This window comes from Narcine bancroftii, chromosome 8, assembly GCF_036971445.1.
Source record: "Narcine bancroftii isolate sNarBan1 chromosome 8, sNarBan1.hap1, whole genome shotgun sequence".
NCBI lineage: Eukaryota > Metazoa > Chordata > Chondrichthyes > Torpediniformes > Narcinidae > Narcine > Narcine bancroftii.
Window position 1 is genome coordinate 20,810,904 of NC_091476.1, and position 19,785 is coordinate 20,830,688.

The 19,785-nt window shown below is 37.4% G+C and overlaps 1 protein-coding gene across 1 annotated transcript in view; it reads right to left on the reverse strand.

Annotated features, from left to right (window-relative positions):
- gcna (germ cell nuclear acidic peptidase) overlaps window positions 1–19,785 on the reverse strand; it is a 33,056-nt gene that overhangs the window by 2,950 nt on the left and 10,321 nt on the right. Inside the window, exons 5-12 of the mRNA XM_069893093.1 lie at window positions 18,958–19,016; window positions 18,292–18,361; window positions 13,431–13,516; window positions 12,156–12,518; window positions 9,542–9,740; window positions 6,981–7,116; window positions 6,754–6,892; window positions 2,704–2,908 (exon numbers count right to left, since the gene is read on the reverse strand). Of these exons, the coding sequence (XP_069749194.1) occupies window positions 2,704–2,908; window positions 6,754–6,892; window positions 6,981–7,116; window positions 9,542–9,740; window positions 12,156–12,518; window positions 13,431–13,516; window positions 18,292–18,361; window positions 18,958–19,016 (1,257 nt within the window). The remainder of the gene's footprint in view (window positions 1–2,703; window positions 2,909–6,753; window positions 6,893–6,980; window positions 7,117–9,541; window positions 9,741–12,155; window positions 12,519–13,430; window positions 13,517–18,291; window positions 18,362–18,957; window positions 19,017–19,785) is intronic.

Consider the following 19,785-nt stretch of genomic DNA (forward strand, 5'->3'; position numbering starts at 1 on the left):
AGACATAGTTTTAAGGTAAGTGGCAAGCAATTTAGAGGTTATCTGAGGGAAATCTTTTTCATCTAGAAATTGGCAAGTACTTGGAACACACTGCCTGGGAGAATGGAGGAAGCAGAGTCACTGATGGTATTACCTAAACAAGCATATGAATCATTTGGGCATAAAAAGACAACAGCCCAAATGGTGTTAGATGGGTTTACTACAAATGGCTGTTCAGTGGTTGGCATGCATGTGGAGGGCCAAGTGGCCTGTTTACATATTGTAGGATTCTGACTAACCATATTTATGATAGCTTACAGGTGAGATTATACTAGAAAATGCAAAGTGATGAAAAATTATGGTGAATAATTCTATCAAAAGATGTCTGCTTATCAGATACTTCACTCAGCTACATCTGAACCAGAGCATTCAAGTAAGAGAGACTGCATTTGTACATTTAACCAGCGTAGAATTAAGGGTTCAACTAATAAGATAAAAGGGATAGGGATTGCAGAGGAAGATATTAAAACTCCACTGGCCAGATTCATAATCAATAAGAAATGGTTAATTAAAAATGGCTAATAATTGGTGGATGTTAATTTCAGTCCAGCACACAGATTTACCCCAAGCAGCATCCCACACCTGACCATCTTGCTTCAATGAGTTTACCTCCATCATAAAAAGCTGGGAAATGTAGACATTTGAAATTGATTGAAATGTTCAGATGTATTTGCAACCTCTTAGATAATAATGCATTATCTTTTCACACATGAAATACTTAGGCAAATTTAAATTTTGGCTGATGCTTCAGTTGACACTATTGCCACACACAAGAGTCTGGATAGCACAACTGCAACATTTAGTAGTTCCAATATATCACCTTTAATGCATCTCACAAGATCACCACTGAAACTTAGTTACAAATGTACAGATTGACAGAAGGAAGCTATTCTGTCTCTCTTGCTGATTTGCCCTTCAACAAAATCTTGGCTCAAAGGATTAGAAACTGGGCCACCAGTTCATCCTATCACTCCTCCTCAAATACATTTCTGATCACTTTGTAAATTGAAAGGCGGCTTATTGGGTTTGTCCCACTCAGCATCGTCAGGTAGATACCCAATGTTCCAACTGTTCTAGAATAGATTGGCTTGAGGCATGGCTTGGTCTGGATTAGATCTTAAAACATGTTACTATCTAGTCCTTTAGCATAATGCAGTGCTCTTTCTAGACATCACATGAAATGAATCAAATTGATTTAAAAATGGTTTCCATGATGGTTAAAACCTCAAGCAGATTGTAAATGTGTGTGCATAGCACAAGTATTGTTATTGCCATTTTCCTTCTTCCCTCTGGATGCTAACTTATCCTTGGATGATAAACATCTCTAATGGTTGCCAATGCTTCTCATGTGCATCAAAACACTAAGATTGGGGGGGGGATCCTACATTTAACTCAAAATTTAGTTCCCAGAACTGTCGCAGCCAAAATATACATAGCAAATTATCCCACATAATACACAAGATATTAGAGAAATGACCAAGAGCCCAGATAGGCAAAAGGTTTTAAAGAGTAGGCAAAATGAGCAAACTCCAGAATCTGGAGTTTCAACAGTTTAAGGTTCAACTACAAATGGTGGCACAACAGTTGTAACAATAATAAAAGTTTCCACAAGATGATTGCAGGACTGGGTAAAATTATTAAAGCAGCAATCCAGGTCACAAAATATTTTGAAAATCAGTCTCAAACAAGATCTTTTAATGAGCAAGAAATTAACTGAAATCTGGAACTGTGCTATGTGTTTGTTGTGTGGAGAGGAAGCGTGCTCTCCTTGTCTGAAACTCATTCTGAAGTCACATCATCTCTCATGACGAGGTGTACTTTTTGTTTCACTCCAAGTTACAAAATGATAGACAAAGTTATGGTTTCCAGGTGGAGTGTCAGTTAAGATTAGACTCAGACCACTGGTCAGTGCACACCTTGCCATTGGCTGATTCAACTCATCTCACATCCTTACTGGCTCAAGCCCTGTATTTCGCAACAGCACAGAGGACACTCGCTTTCTCTGCCTTATAGTGATAGCCCCGGACACCTCTCCATGCCAGGCCGCTACTGCAGAGGTCGCTCGGAAGGGCCGCAGGTGAGGTGCACACTGCACTGAAGCTGAGCAGTGATATTACTATAGCTCATTGCTATAGATCAATACTGGCAGTAGAGCCACTGCTCTTAACTGATCAAGGTTCTGAGAGCATGCATATACTCCTGTGGGTACAGTGGTACCAGATCCACCTCTTCTTATTCAGGGGTCCGGGAGGTGTGTGCATGTCTACATCGCCTACATGAATTAATAAATGTGTATTGATTAACGTTCTCACATTTATTTCCCATTACAAATTTTCCCACATTATTAATTGAGCGCATTTTATTTCGGTTAGGATTTTTTCCCTACGTTCTTATAAATTGTGCACATATGCTCCCATGTTCCCTTATAAATTGTGCAAAATGTTCCCATGCTCTTTTAGTAGTTGTGTTAATAAAGTTATGCTTGATTGCAAACCCTTATGTCCAGACTAGTCTCTCTTTGAACACACCGAACCTGACACTTTTTTCACAACAAAAGTGTTCAATCTAGTATTTATCAATGATCATTTGGATATCAGGTACTAATCTTTGAAATTTAGCGACTATTAAAATATTTAAAGGAAACAATTTTTTTTTCATACTCACATAGTTTTACACCTGCTACACTGGTAGTTGTATTTGTAATTTATTTCATAAGTATGACACCGTTTTACTATCGGTAACTCAGGATGGATCAATATTGACTTCTGTGCATAAAATTTCCATATTGGTCCATGCCCATCACGAACATTATTAATAAGCCAGGTAGCAGCATGGCACAGTTCATGAATTAGTGTATCCCTCAGACGTTCTGCAAAGCAAAATTAATTTTTCTGGTGAATTAAAATATATTGCTTCAAGTTATTTCCAATTCGAATGTTTAATTACAATTGAAAGTTTGAAAGCATTCAGGCAAGTGAAAAAATGATCCAGCAACGAAATTTCTTATTATCTATCTTTCTTTCTTTGGCTTGGCTTCGCGGACGAAGATTTATGGAGGGGTAATGTCCACGTCAGCTGCAGGCTCGTTTGTGGCTGACAAGTCCGATGCAGGACAGGCAGACACGGTTGCAGTGGTTGCAAGGGAAAAGTGGTTGGTTGGGGTTTTTTTTTTAAAATTTATTTATACACACGAATATCCTTTAAGGCCTAACAGTGAAAATTTGCGCACCACAGGCTAACTGGTTGCAATATGGAACAATGACCAATGTTTTCCTTTGACCTTCACCCAGGATAATTTAGTAAAGGTAAATGTAGCCTGACAAGCTTACTCCTAAAAATATTTCTGCAAAATTTATTGTTTAAAAATGATAGAAGGATGTGGGGAGAAGCAACAAGCAGAACTCTAATTCACACCGCCAGCTCTTCCCCGTTCTCAAAGGAACTGATCCTACCAATAACTTAGAATGACCCATTTGTAACCATCTGAAAATATGAAGCAGCAGGCATGGTATCAATTTGCCTCAAATATTTTCTTCTTCCTTGTGGCAAAGCATTAATCTCTGCTCAATATTTCTTGCAGTCAGCTAAAACAAAAGCAGGGTAGATAAAAAAAAAATTAAAAGGCAATAAAATGCCAAATGAAGGGTTTTTAATAGCAACAATCTCCCAGTGCAAAAAGGTGCTTAATTATACCTGTGCATTACAAGAAGGGCTGGAGTAACTGGACAGGTCACACCATAGAACAGCAGTGATAATAGAGGAGCAGTGAGGAAAAACTCTTACAGAACTCTTCGAAGACTGCACAACTTCAAGGTAGACATCCCTTGAACGGACTGCACTGGAGCAGCCAAATAAAAAAGAAAATCTGCAGATGCTAGAGTTCATAGAGCTTGATAGTAGTGGGAATAATAGACAGAAAGCAGTGAGAGACCATAGAGCTTGATATCAGCAGAGATCACAGAGGGGAGACAGTGCAGCTTGAGAGATTTCTCAACTCTACTTGGCCACTCCATTGCAAAGGCACTTCGAGGGTTGTCTACCCTGAAGAAGTTCCCCTCATGTCTTTGAAGGGAGTTCTGTGAGAGTCTCTATCTGCTCCCCATTATCCCCACTGCACTCAAGCTCGATCCGCTGAGTTTCTCCAGCACTTTTGCGTATTTCACTCAACCCCAGCATCAGCAGATTTTCTTGTTTAACCTCATTTTAACAGTGCAGGTTGGATTCCAGTTATTTTTGTTAATTAACATATTTTTGAAAAAGTAAGTAAAATTGCTACCAAGGTCCATCAAAGCAAACAGTAAAAGGAATCAACCGATAAAGGGGGAGTGGGGAAAATCAAATTTAATACAGTACAAATATATTAGTTACACACATGCATTCGTTTCACAGATGCTGCCAATAAAAAGCAAAAATAAAAACTGAAATCTAAAAAGCACAGAAAGGCAGTAGAAAGGGATTGGTCAAATTATGGAACTGTGAATAGAGTAGTTTATAGATTCATAAATTAAGACTTCTTGAAGAAAAGCAATTCTTCAGAATAAAGTTCACTTTCTAGATGACACTGAGTTTTTCTTCCCCAATTTCCATTGAATTTGCATTCAATGTCAATAAAATCACAGTAGAAACTCCATTATCCAACTGGAAATTCAAACTGGCAAAAATGTTACAAAATGATGAATAAATAAATAAATGAACTTCAAACAAATAAGACTTGGGTGGGGTGGGGGTGGGGGGGAGAGAGGAGATGGACCACACAGGGAAGCACTGAGACTTCATTGGACACATGCAGGTTTGCTTCACTGAACTAGCAATGCCCCTCAATGTGTGTGCATTCTTTTCGCTGTCACTTGTGTGGAGGTGAGTCGGGTTGTCAGCTCGAGGAAGGTGCTCATGTAAAAGTAAATATTCTTTGAAGCAACACACAACCATTTAGTGAAGATGGGAGCAAAGATTTAAATAGCAGAGTGCCCCAGTCATGTGCCAGGAGCAGCAGCTGTTTCAATAAAGTTGCATTGGAATGAAAGGGCAGCACTCAGGAATGAAGAGCTGGCTGATGCTGCTTGCCGCTGGGGCAACTCTCCCAAAGTGTCCCCTAACTCTGCCTGGTTAGAGTCTATATCTTTTTTGGTATATTATTAAGTATATTAGAAAGGCTTTTTCAGTGAACTTGGGGGAAACAGGAGGTTAATTATGACGGAAGCGAGTTTAGTGTAGTCGCTAGTGCAACAGTGTTACAGCGCCAGCGACCAGGGTTAGAATTCAAATTTTGCAAGTGACATGAATTACCTGATTAAAGTAAACTTTACATAATTAAAGACTATAATATTGATTTTATTTCAAAATACTTTACATTTGGGGGTTGGAGCGAAATGGCATCAGGGAAGGAGGTGGACTTACAACTCTACTGGGGGTTTAAAATATAAAGCCTGAATTAAAAATTGATTTTAAATTTAAGATATATTAAAATCCTTCAGAACCTACCTAGAAGCTGTTGGATATGGCAGCCAGTGAAAGGAAAGCAGGAAGAGATAAGAAAATTCTAAGTAAAGATACTAAGAAAACTGAAGAAGAGCAGCCTATCAAGTTCTGAAGCCCCTGCAACCAACTCGAGCAATGACGACTTGGCAGTGTTCCACAATTAAATCTTTTTAGTTTTAAATGGGTAATTTATTAGAATGAATAACTAGAGTTAAATTCCCACAGGATCCAATGTTATTTTTACTGGGAAACATTAATTAGTTGGATAATGGAGTTTCTACTGTGATTTTATTGACATTGAATGCAAATTCAATGGAAATTGGGGAAGAAAAACTCAGTGTCATCTAGAAAGTGAACTTTATTCTGAAGAATTGCTTTTCTTCAAGAAGTCTTAATTTATGAATCCATAAACTATTCTATTCACAGTTCCATAATTTGACCAATCCCTTTCTACTGCCTTTCTGTGCTTTTTAGATTTCAGTTTTTATTTTTGCTTTTTATTGGCAACCTAAATTAGAATTGAACATGTATCAAGTAAAATTTGTTCAAATTACTTTGGCAATAGCTAGAAAATGTATTGCTATAACTTGGAAGTCTAATATTGATTTGGGAATAGATGGATGGCATGCAGAAGTTCAGTGTGGTATTACACTTGAGAAAATTACTATAATTTAAAAGATAATTATACATTTTGGAAAATATGAAGTCCAAATTTACAAACTGTTGGTATTAAAATTTTAATGAATCTCGAACATTCCCTTTCTCTTATAGGTTTCTATAAATATTTATATATTTAAAGATATTGGAAAGTAAAGTACACCTGTTGTGGTTTTCTTGTCCTTTTATTTTTAGTTTGTAGGGGATTGGGAAGGATCAATAGGAGTTTTTTCTTTCTTTTGTATTTCTTTACTCTCATCTTTTCTATAAAATACCACAGTATTTGGATTAAGTTTGAAATATTGTATGCGGTTTGCTAAGTGGTTTTATTTTAAATAAAGTTTTTTTAAAATTTATTTTGCACTTTTTTTTGTCTTTTAAATGGTGTACTCTTAATGCAGGTGCATTAGTTGAGCAGTGGAAGAGCGAGTCTTAGTCAATCTAAAAATTTGCACATCCAACATTTGTGATCCCCGTAGACGCTAGATAATGGGGATTCCATTATATAGGTTTTCTGTGCAGCAGAATACAATGTTAACCAAACACAAAAAAAAGGACATATTTGTATTTTATTCTCACCAGCTGAATCACACACTTTCTCTGATAATTCAATTCTAGCATAGCGTTGCAAAGCATCATCCCGCTTCTGCCCAGTAACGCAATATCCAGCCGTTTTCCGCATTTTTTTATTCCACGTGATTTCCAATTTCTTTGGAAGCTGCAAGTTGTATGACAGAAAGCAATCATTTTTGGTTCCACAATATTACAGTATATGGCCAGTCAATATTGATTAACAAGGTTTGTACCTTCTGTTGAAAGACAGTCTTATTATACAAATCATAGAGCTCTTGTGTCAATTCCTCCCGATTCTCCTTGAATTTTTTTACATATTTTGATGAACTCAGAAGCAAATCCTGAAGGAAACATCCAGGTGTTGTGCAGCTGATAAGAAGAGATATTTTCAGGAATTTAATCAGGTAGAATAAGTCAGTGCCAAGAGTTCTACCAAAGATGTTCTTTAACACCACAAGTTGGAGGAGTAGAACTAGGCTATTCGGCCCATCAAGTCCGCTCCACAATTCCATCATGAACTAATCCATTCTTCCACTCAGCCCATTAACCTTAGATACACTGACTATTCAGACCTATCAATTTCTGCCTCAAATACATCCAACAACCTGGCCTCCAAAGCTGTCTGAGGTAGCAAATTCCAGAGATTTACCACTCTCTGGCTACAGAAATTCCTCCGAATGTCTGTTTTAAATGGGCGCCTTTTAATCCTGAAATTATGCCATCTTGTCCGAGACCAGTGGTTTTCAAATGTTTCTATCCACTCACATACCGCTTTAAGTAAACCTTCTGTGATTAGTAAGGGATTATTTAAAGTGGTATGTGAATGGGGGGGGGGGGGAAAAAAGGCTGAGAACCACTGTTCTAGACCCAATGGTTACTGAAATATTTTCTTGAGAAAAATTGTCATTGGCCCATTTCCTTTGGAATTATGAAAGCGTGCACATAACAAGTCAATTAGGTACGATTAAACAGTGGTTTTCAAACTTTTTCTTTACACTCACATACCACTTTCAGTAATCCCTTACAAATTAGAGAGCACTAATGGCATAGGAATTAATTCAGGTGGTATGCGAGTAGAAATAAAATGTTTGAAAACCACTGTCCTTGATTCTCCTACCACGGGGAACAACTTTTGCCACAGTTACTCTGTCCAGGCCTTTCAACATTCAAAATGCATCTAGGAGGTCCCCACTCATTTTTCCAAACTCCAAGGAGTACAGTTCAAGAGTTGTCAAACTTTCCTCCAATGCTAATCCTTTCATTCCAAGAATCATTCTTGTGAATCTTTTCTGAACCCTCCAATGCATCACATCTTTCTTAAATAGTGAACCCAAAACTGTACCCCGTACTCCAAATGAGGTCTCACCAGTACCTTAGAAAGCCTCAACATCACATACCATATTCCTCTAGATACAAATGCCAACATTGCATTTGCCTTCATCACCACCAACTCAACCTAGGGGTTAACCTTCAAGGTATCCTACACAAGGACTCCCAAGTTCCTTTGCACCTCTGAATTTTGAATTTTCTCCCCATCCAAATAATAGTCTGCCTTTTTATTCCTTCTACCAAAGTGCATGACTGTACACTTTCCAACAGTGTATTTCATTTCAACTTCTTTGACCATTCTCCTAATCCAATCATCTCTGCAGCCTCTCCGTTTCCTTTGTTTTCTTCTGTACACTTTTAAAAACTTCCCAGCCCTTTAACTTCTCACTAATTTTTTTCTTCCTTGTATGTGTAGCACTGCTAAAGGCAGAGCGGCTGAAATAAATGTAGTCAACACCAAGCAAGTAAATCAGTAACTACCGCTTATTCAAACCACGTGTGTTCCTTTTTAGGGGAGGTGACAGGCTCATGGGAGTGATGTCATAAAGCTGTTGTGAGGCCTGGCCGTTCCCCTGGCAACACGCTCTTGCAGCCTGGAACTTCTGCACGGTTGGGGGAAAGCCCCGTGCTCTGTCGCGCTGGCTGTTCGTTATGGCAATTCAGCCCGTCATATCCAGCCCACTACACCACACTCCCCAGAATTGCAGTTTCTTTGGGAGAACGTCTTTGCGGGGGCGCCTCAGGCACTGTAATGTAGGGGCAGGGAAAGGCTCTGAACAGTCCAAGTGGGCTATCATCGTCAGAACAGGAAGGAGGGCAGCCATCTTTCCGCCACAAGGTTGAAGCCATCTTACCCATCCTAGGGCAATCTAGGATGGTGGGGGTCACTCGAGTGAGGAGGATGGAGTCTCCAAAGGACAGACCTCACCAGCTCCATAGTGACTGTGATGGTAAACAGACATTCCACTAAATGCCTAATCAACACAGGCTCTACTGAAAGTTTCATTAAAAAAAAAGTTGAAAAATAGTGTTGAACATGCGTAGAACGGGAATGATTGGAAGGATGATACGTCTTTAGATTGTATTGTTGCACAATCCATATCATTCGCGTTCTATGCACGTTCAACACTATTTTTCAACCTTTTTTTAAATGAATCCATGTTCTGTCTTCATTTACAGACCCTAAATTCTACAGGAAGGGGTGAATACAGTGAACTGGGATCAACTGGGAGTGTGTTGTGCTGATGGCTGGCCTTGCCTCCCGGCTCTGTCCCCATTTGCTCACATATAACCCTGGTTTCCTGCCTAAACCCAGAACCAGAAGACTACTGTGAAACCCTACCCATAGTTATAAACTAATAAAAGCGTTTGTTCTCCCTCCAGTCACGAGAGCTTTTATTTGCATTACAAACTGAAAGGAAGAAGATAACTGATCAGACCAAAACGTGTTTATCTTGATACTTACAGTCGCCGAACTCCACACTGGGATTGTGGCTTAGAAAGACTTGAAGGTTTAAAGTCTGGTATGTGGCTCACTGAACTGGAGTCAGATGGAACACTTTTTTTTGGATTAGTTGTCTGGACAAAGACCGGTACAACACTTTTGTCTTCAGGTTTGTGTTTAATTCCCCGAATTCTACTTCTTGTTTTTTGTTTCACTGGTTCTAAACAAAAGCACAATGAACATGAATTATACAAACAAAATAAACAACTTCTACCCATACAATTTGGATCTTTTGCAGTATTTAGAATATAAAACTGTTTACTCAGCATTTTTAAACAAACCAGCCCCAAGCCTAAAACAGATCCCAACTGAGATCAATCCCATGAGGTCAACACTTAAAAACTCTCCAAAATGACCTGGCATGGCATTTCTGCCTCTTTCAAACTGAGAAATCAAGATCACCTGGCATCAACCTAGGCAATGAATTCAGATAATAGGCACTCCCTACCCAATCAACTTTGAAAAGTCTGTCTCATGTTTACAAGGGAGACAGGGAGGGATACGGAGGTCTGTGGTTCAGGTTGATGGGATGAGGCAGAATAAATAGTTTAACACAGATTACATAGGCTCAATTTCCAGTTTCTATGTTAGGAGCATAAATTGGACATCTTTCTTGCCCCTTGATTTGACTTTGTTGGACACCATGTTCTTGAATTATACCCAAGAACAACCCAACTTCATATTATTAATGCAGCCAATTGTACTGAAAATTAACTGCAGCCAAACAGATCTCATGACATCTAATTCTGCCTTATAATTTCCAGATCAATGAGAAATTAATTCTATATCTAATGCAGAAGTAAACAATTCACATGCTTGGATAGCTCTACAAGTCAGGATGGTGATACAAGGCAGAACATACAAAACAGAATCAAAGCCATCAATAATGAACTTAAATATAGTCTGAAAATCTTAAATATACACTACTAAATTCTAATGCTAGATTTATTAATATAAACTTTTAGCTCTTCTATTCCGCAGAATGTTAAAAAGAATATGACATGTCAAAATGGTCTTCAGTTTGTGCAATTTGCCTCAAAACAATATTTTAGCCAGAATAGCCTCAAAGCAATACACACACACAAATTAGAGATTGATTGCTCGTTATATGGATGCTCGTTATACGATTGCTCTTTATATGGATGGATCCATTGAATAGCAATGAGAGAGAAAGACAAGCAAAAACCAAAGCTACATAAAAATGTAACAGGAAGGAAGAGGGGTTGCTGTGGATAAACAAAAGAACTCTTGGGAGTGCATGTCCACAGACTCCTTAAAATATAACATGAAAAGTCACTAAAAATGAGTATAAAAGCAAACAGATGTCTCTCCTTTTCTTGTCAAGGTACAAAATATTTGAAAAGGCAGGTTTTGCAAGAACTACAAACAACACCACAAATTGAATATTTGAGTACAGTCTTGTTACATTACAAGAAAGATGTAATTGCACTGGAGAAAGTTCAAAGTAGATTTATGACTAAACTCCCCATACCTGCGTGGGTTTTCCCCAGGGGCTCGTCTCCTCCCACCATTCAAAACGCACCGGGGATTGTAAGTCAATCGGGTGTAATTCAGCAGCATGGACTCGTAGGCTGAAAGGGCCTGTTATCATGCTATATGTCTAAATTTTTTTTAAAAATTAATTTAATAAGAGATTTGGGGATATAGACAGGTCCTTAACAGAAAGGTCAAAAATTGAGTCAAGGATTTTGCGAAAAATATTGTTATGGAAAGGATTACAGCAGCAGGGATGAAAGAAGAGCTTTTCATCCAGAGGATGAAAAAGATATGGCACTTTCTGGCTAAAAGTGTGGTAAAGCCAAAAATACTCATTTCATAAAAGCACTTTTGCAAATCTGCTGTGTATCATGCAATAACCGAGTGAGGGTATATTTCAGTCCTCAAGCAAAAACCAATGAGTATTCCTAATAGAAGCAGGTGCAGTGCTGCCAGGTTTGACCACAGCAGTGAAGTATTGTGCTGAACAGATTCCAAAGATCTCATGCTTCATTGGTACTAAGTTTGTTTCCATTGTTACAACAGCATGTACAATTGTGAAATATTAACTGTTCACCACAGGTTCTCACACCACTGTATTTTCTGCCTTTTTTAATTTCAATGTTGATAGACAAATTCTAATTAAGATGGTTATCAAATACAGTAGTTTAAATTGTTGTTAGCTCAGTGGCTGCTCATTCCTCAGGCAGCAGCTCATGAGTTCAAACCTTATCCCATTCATTCTTTTCAAAATCACCTGACAATCACTGTACCAGGAGCCCATGTTGGCAGAAGGGCCATTGATGTAGCTAAAGAAATTTTATAAAAGATAGAAAGATTTTTTAAAAAGTGACCCACAGAGCTCTGGAGCTCGAGAATCAGATTAGATCAGTACACCTTTACAAATGGTGCAGACAATAGCCTGAATGGTCTCCTTCTGCAATATACATTTTCTATGATTCTATTTTCATGTGTAAAAATTCAGAATATGTAGTCGGCCAATACATGTTCCATTTTTTTGGTATGATGTTGGTCAGTGGCCAGCTGGTAAGAAATTGAAACAAATGACAAAGCTCACCTGTAACAGCCATTCTCTTTTCATTCAATTTACTGGAAGTTGCAGCTGAAGTTTTGCACTTTATTCTTTCAATTAAAGACTCAAACTCATCACTGGATGCATCTGACGAATTTGAGATTTGAGTCAATCTCCTGGAGTGCACGGAGTAGTACAAGGAATTACCATTTGATCTCAGAGGCTTTTTCACCCAAGTGGGAGAAATGGGCAGCTCAGATTTATTTGTCCGTTCTTCTGGAGTTGGACTTCTCTGTGTATTTTTAATGCGAAAATCAGCTGAGCTGTTCGACATTGATGTTGTTCTTGCTCTAGGATATGTACTACATATTTGCGCCCTGGTAAATGTTCTTGCTGGTTCATGCAGTTCTAGGAGTAATTAAAATGCATACATTAAATAAAAGACCATTTCTAATAAAAGAAAATGCAAAATGTATTCAAACTTTTAAAATCCATAAAACATTGTTGAAATACTTTTCACAATGAATTAAAAACAAGCCTTTCAAAAACAAAGATCCAATATTTTTCTAATTGCAAACACTACCATTTCCTCTTTGCTACCAACATTCCCTTCCAAAAGGGGTTTTTTTGAGACTCTACAGAATCAAATTTGAGATACTTGCTCAATTATTTAATTGAAGTCAATTGACTAAGCAAACTATTTTCTTGTCAATATTGTACAGTAGTACAGTGAACACGAGAGCGGATAACCTCCCAAGATAGAAAAATGAGATCAAACAGTAGCTTCAATCAAATGAAGGCAACAATACTTGATTGAAGGACGAATTAATTGTGAGAAATGGATAAAGAGGAAAAAAAGGAATTAAAAGAAAATACATTAAATAGTAACTAAACAAGTCGAGCACCCTGCTCTTGGGTGCTATGTGGATTTTGCATGTTCTCCCTGTGACTGCGTAATTACATTCAAAGACTTGCATGTTAGTGGATTAATTGCCCAGTGTAAATGATCTCATCTGCAGATGCTTGTATAATCTGGGATAACAGTGGGTGAGAATGTGCAGAGAATTTTTTTTAAAAATAGGATTATTTTCAGATTTGTGTAAACGGGTGGCCAATTGTCCGTTCAAATTGGGAAACTGAAAAGCTTGTTTCTATATTGTATCTTTCTCTGTGAGTGGATAAGTATTAAAAAAATTACAGTAGAAGTATACTGCCCTCCAATTTTATTTTTTAGTAAACCTTTCAATAATATCTGACAAGAGACTAAATATCTCTAATTCTTTAAATGGCAAAATATTACTAGTGCAAAAAGGTACTTACCAGAATCAGCATTACGTTCAGAATCCATAATTGCCTTTATATCCAATTCATCCAGAGAGGAGTCACTCACTATAAAATCTTGAAGGCTGTATAAAAAATCTTACTATTACACAGAAATCAAGGGAAATAAAATCAAGTTACTAAACCTGAAGTCAGGTACCCTAAAGTCAGAATATAATATTGAATTTTGATAATTGATAATTACTCATCAGATATCATTTGGCACTGAAAAGGAACCAGAAAAAAAACATCCATTTGACTTCCACACTCATCTGTTCTTTGGTCTCTGATATTCCTGATAAAGTATGCAAATTCTCATCTGTTCGACTTTTATTGAAATTTCTCACCTTGATAATCCTTGAAGAAACAAAAACTTAAGGAAATATTCAAACAATCAATTAGACTGTTAACCATCATATTAACTCATCACTTTGACAGCAAGCTCAATTTGCTTTTATTTTATTTTCAGACGATAACTAAGAAAAAATATTTTTTGAATATTTTATTTAAGAATTTTAAAACCATATCAATGAATACATTTTCAATAAAACTTTTAAGATTATACATGTGGGATCCATAAATAACCCCCATCCCATCCTCCCCCCTCAGAATATACCCAAAAAAGAGAAAAAGGATAAGACTGGAGAATGTCAAAAAAACAAAATATACATCATAAAATATTAATAATGGGGGTCTTCAGAGAGTCCATTAAATTTTCAAACCCACATATTGCAAATATTGGCACCATATTTTCCAAAATAACTGATATTAATTACGCAAATTATAAGTTATCCTCTCAAGCGGAATACAACTACAAAGTTCGGCATGCCATCTCTCCATCCCTAATCTGATTTCCAAGTAATGGCTTTGCACTTCCTGGAAACAGCTAAAGCAACTTGTAAAAATTCAATTTGAATTGATACATGGTTAACCTCAATTTAGGTCTCATCGCTTTATTACCCAACTTCTAACTAAAAAAGTTTAACCTTGGGATCCTGTGTGAGCCTAACCTTTATTATTTTCTCAAAAAATTTCCAACTGGTAACCAAAAAGGTTCAACCTTGGAACACGTTCAAGTAGAATGCAAAAAAAAAATCCAACTTCCTGAAAACATCTAAAATATAAATCTGATAATGTAGCATTCAATTTTTAAAATTTTGAGGAATTAAGTATAATTGATGCAAAAAATTATATTGAACCAATCTGTACCAAACATTAATATTTTTTGTCATATTTTCTTTATATAATTGCATCCAATCATGCTTATCTATTTGTCTATTTAAATCAACTTCCCATCTTAATCTCAATTTATGCACTCCTAATTTAGGAGCTTCCTTTTGAAGTAATTTATACATCACGGAAATAAACTTATTCACACTACCATTACAAATCAATAGTTCTAATTCATTCTGTCCAGATAATATCAAACTAGGAACTAATTTATCAATCAAGAACAAAAAGTTTTTATTTGGGACATTAAATTTATTCTTCATCCATTTAAACATAATAAATCTGCCAGTTTCAAAACCATCTTTCTATTTTCTTAATATCCATCCTGCTCCTGGTTCACAAAAGTTGATTTTCCATAGAAAATGGAAGAAGTCTATTTTGACCTAAAGGCATTTTTTGAGAAATTAAACCTTTTCCACCTATTTCATAATCTATTTTATTCCATATTTCAATCAAATATTTCAAAACAGGAGTATCCCTACTTCTTACTAACAATTTTGAATTCCACATAAATAAAATCCTGTGTATTACTTTCTCCTCGTTTACTAAGTTCTATATTGACCAAACTGGAATTTTATTTACATCAAACATTACGTGAATAAATTTCAGTTGAGCTGCCTTATAATATTTTTTTTTAAATGGAGAAGTTGTAAACCTCCCAATTCAAACTTCCAAGTCAATTTTTACCAAAGAAATCCTTGCTATTTACCTTTCCATAAAAACTTTCTAACTCTCAAATGTAATTCCCTAAAAAAATTGAGGAATCAACTGAAAAAAAAATTGTACTCTTGGAAAAAATATTCATTTTTATACAATTAACTCTACCTACTAAAGTTATAGGCAAGTTATCCACCTTTTCAAATCCTATTTAATTTTATTAAGTAAATAGTTCAATTTATAAAATTTATATCATTATCAACTTTAATCCCCAAATACTTAATTCCATCCTCTTGTCTTACCAACTCTGCTAAAGGTTTTATTATTAAAATAAACAAAGCTGATGATAAAGGACATACTTGTCTACTTAATTTAGTTAACTGAAAAGCAGAAGAAATTTGTCCATTAGTTACTACTTTAGCAGATGAATTTTATATAAAGCTTTAACCCCATTAATAAATATGGGTTTGAAACCAAACTTTTCTAATACTTTAAATAATTCAATTCTAGCCTATCAAAGGTCTTCTCAGCATCATAAGTTCTTCTTTGGCTTGGCTTCGCGGACGAAGATTTATGGAGGGGGTAAAAAGTCCACGTCAGCTGCAGGCTCGTTTGTGGCTGACAAGTCCGATGCGGGACAGGCAGACACGGTTGCAGCGGTTGCAGGGGAAAATTGGTTGGTTGGGGTTGGGTGTTGGGTTTTTCCTCCTTTGCCTTTTGTCAGTGAGGTGGGCTCTGCGGTCTTCTTCAAAGGAGGTTGCTGCCCGCCAAATTGTGAGGCGCCAAGATGCACGGTTTGAGGCGTTATCAGCCCACTGGCGGTGGTCAATGTGGCAGGCACCAAGAGATTTCTTTAGGCAGTCCTTGTACCTTTTCTTTGGTGCACCTCTGTCACGGTGGCCAGTGGAGAGCTCGCCATATAACACGATCTTGGGAAGGCGATGGTCCTCCATTCTGGAGACGTGACCCATCCAGCGCAGCTGGATCTTCAGCAGCGTGGACTCGATGCTGTCGACCTCTGCCATCTCGAGTACTTCGACGTTAGGGATGAAAGCGCTCCAATGGATGTTGAGGATGGAGCGGAGACAACGCTGGTGGAAGCGTTCTAGGAGCCGTAGGTGGTGCCGGTAGAGGACCCATGATTCGGAGCCGAACAGGAGTGTGGGTATGACAACGGCTCTGTATACGCTTATCTTTGTGAGGTTTTTCAGTTGGTTGTTTTTCCAGACTCTTTTGTGTAGTCTTCCAAAGGCGCTATTTGCCTTGGAGAGTCTGTTGTCTATCTCATTGTCGATCCTTGCATCTGATGAAATGGTGCAGCCGAGATAGGTAAACTGGTTGACCGTTTTGAGTTTTGTGTGCCCGATGGAGATGTGGGGGGGCTGGTAGTCATGGTGGGGAGCTGGCTGATGGAGGACCTCAGTTTTCTTCAGGCTGACCTCCAGGCCAAACATTTTGGCAGTTTCCGCAAAGCAGGACGTCAAGCGCTGAAGAGCTGGCTCTGAACGGGCAACTAAAGCGGCATCGTCTGCAAAGTGTAGTTCACGGACAAGTTTCTCTTATGTCTTGGTGTGAGCTTGCAGGCGCCTCAGATTGAAGAGACTGCCATCCGTGCAGTACCGGATGTAAACAGCGTCTTCATTGTTGGGGTCTTTCATGGCTTGGTTCAGCATCATGCTGAAGAAGATTGAAAATTACTGCCACATTAAATCACCCTTCTTTTGAGTTAAATGAATTAAACTAATCAATCTAGAAACATTTTCAGCAGATTGTTGCTTTTTGACAAACCCTGTTTAATCCACATGAAATAAATTTGTTAAATATCTGGCTTCTCCATTTGCTAAAATTTTAGGAATAATTTTATAATCAGCATTTAACAAAAATATTGGCCTATAAGATTTGGTTTTTAACTGATCTCTATCTTTTAGGTATGACATTAATAATTGCATTTGAGAAAGATTCCAGTAGAAAATGGGGTTATGCTGCTTGCTTCAACACCTCCATTAAAGGGGGTATTAAAAGATCCTTAAATTTCATAAAATTCAGGTGGAAAACCATTCTCCCCCAGTGATTTACCACTATGTAATGAACTCAATACATCACTAACTTCTCCTGCCATAAATGGAACATCTAAATCTCTGATTTCAAAAAAAATTATCATTTGCATCAATACAAACTATAAATTCAATAAAACAGTAATTATAATAAATCATACAAAATGCTACAATTTTAAAAAATTCTTCCCAACCCCCCCAAAAAGGAAGTAAACATTTTGGGCCTGAATCCTGACTCGGAAAAAAAGTGTCAAAAATCAGACAGACGTTTGAATAAAAAGGTAGGGGTGGCACAGGTGGCCAAATGGTGAGGGGAGAGGAACATAGGCCTACAGGACAGTGGAAAAGAAAACTGAGAAGTGATAGGAGAAGGGCCAGAAGGCTTAGATAGATAGCATTGTGATAGGTGAATCAAGGAAAGTGCGTGGGGAGCTGGAGGGATGAGAGGAAGAGAGCAATAAGTGAAGAGTGTTAATAGAAATTGGAGAAGTCGATAGTGATGGTGTCTGGTTGGAGTCTGCTGAGACGGATTACAAGGTGTTGTTCCAATTTATGGCAGTAAACAAGACCATCGACAAAGGCTCATCTGCTGAGCACCTTTGTGGCTCTGTGACAAATATTGTTTAACAACTGCTCAGTGCTCGGAGATCATTTTAACTTCTGTTCATATTACCACCTCACTCTTACCAGCAAAATCATATAATTCATCACTGACCAACTCTTTGTGGGGGGGGGGCGGGGGGGGGGGGGTGGCGGAATTGATCAGTGACAACATATCTGGATATCATTCAAGAATGGAGTGCATCCATTTCTATTAGAGACAATTTTGCTATCTGTAAAATAAGATGTTCTCTAGTCTCAGCTGGATATTCTACAACTATGTGATTTGAAATTTCTATTTTCAACTTTCAGGCACTTACCAGTTATCATTTTTCTTTGAAGATCTGTACTTCTGTGATTTCAAATATGGTTTCTTTACCAATGTAAGAACTGATGGAGAGAGCAAGTTTGTTAAAGTACATTTCCTGACATTCTGAAAACAAAATATTCAAACGTCGTGTAAAATCCTTATTGCAGCTAACATGGACATATCCAAGCATCAGTGGAAGCCAACATAACCCAATGACTAAAAGATCTACTTATGAACAACCAGTCTGCAGGTGGACTTCTACAGTAACATGTGGTGCACAGAAAATACTATTTTTAATTTGCTCCATTAAAAACTTTTCAATCAATCCAATATTGTTGTACAACTTGATGTCCTTCACCCTATTCAAGTTATTAAATCAAACTATACATCCCTTAAGTACCTTAAATCTCTCTTGATAGCTGTCTGAGATCACCATTTTGAGGCTAAATTTATATTTCCTATGCACAAGTTTTAATGCCAAATTGTCATTATACACAAAAGAACACAGGAACTGGTAAAATCACTGAGCAGCCAAGCGTATACCTTTGAGGCTTGGATTAAGAAACGTTGCTCAAGGACATTTCAATCCATAAAAATAATTTATGCCATAGTAAGTGTAAATATATGCAAATTTTCAGTCATTTGAAGAGAAAAGTTAAATAAAGATGTCGCTCACATTTCTCAAAATCTTCATCACCACTGGAATCAGTGCTCAGTAGAAGGGTATTGTCAGATCTAATGATAAAATAAAAACAAAATATTATTCTAATGCCCTTAAAATAAAATGTCACACCAAACAGCACCAATAAATCCCCTCTTGTGCCCACCCCCATTATCCTTTTCCATCCAAATAGAGGAGGTCAAATTTTTAAATATCTCCAGCCACACAGACAATCACTGTACCTTTTCCATGGCCAAATCAAGTTACAATATTTTAAAGGAAATTCAAAAAATCTGGCACTCCTTGCAGGATGAGCTTTTTTTTTAAAATAAAAATTAGTGCATGGTAATGTGCATTTATTAAATCATCAGTGAAACAGTTCAAAGAAGCCAATCTGTACATCACAGGATCAATTGAGTGAAGTGAAATAAAGAGCTGGACATAGTCAGCTCTTTAATCAATATTCGTGGGCAAAGAAATAACTAACATTTCTTGTATCAGAACTAGGAATTGTTAGATCAAATGTGTTTTAAAATACAGAAAAAATGAGTGGGGGAATGGATGGGGAGCAGAACAAAGTCTATGATAGAATAGAAATGTGCAAACATTACATCACAAAAACAGGTATGAATACAAAATGACAAGTGGAAATGAGAGAAGGAAGGGAATAAAACTGTCAGTTTGGCCATGGTGTGAAGAGAGACCAATTATTTTTAAATCACCAGAGAGAACTTCAAGCCCAGCATCCAGTCTGTAAAACTGGACTGAAATCAACCAAAAGATGAAGCTCTATTCCTCTCGCTCACATTGTGGCCTGAGAATAAGGAGATCAAAGCAAGTAAG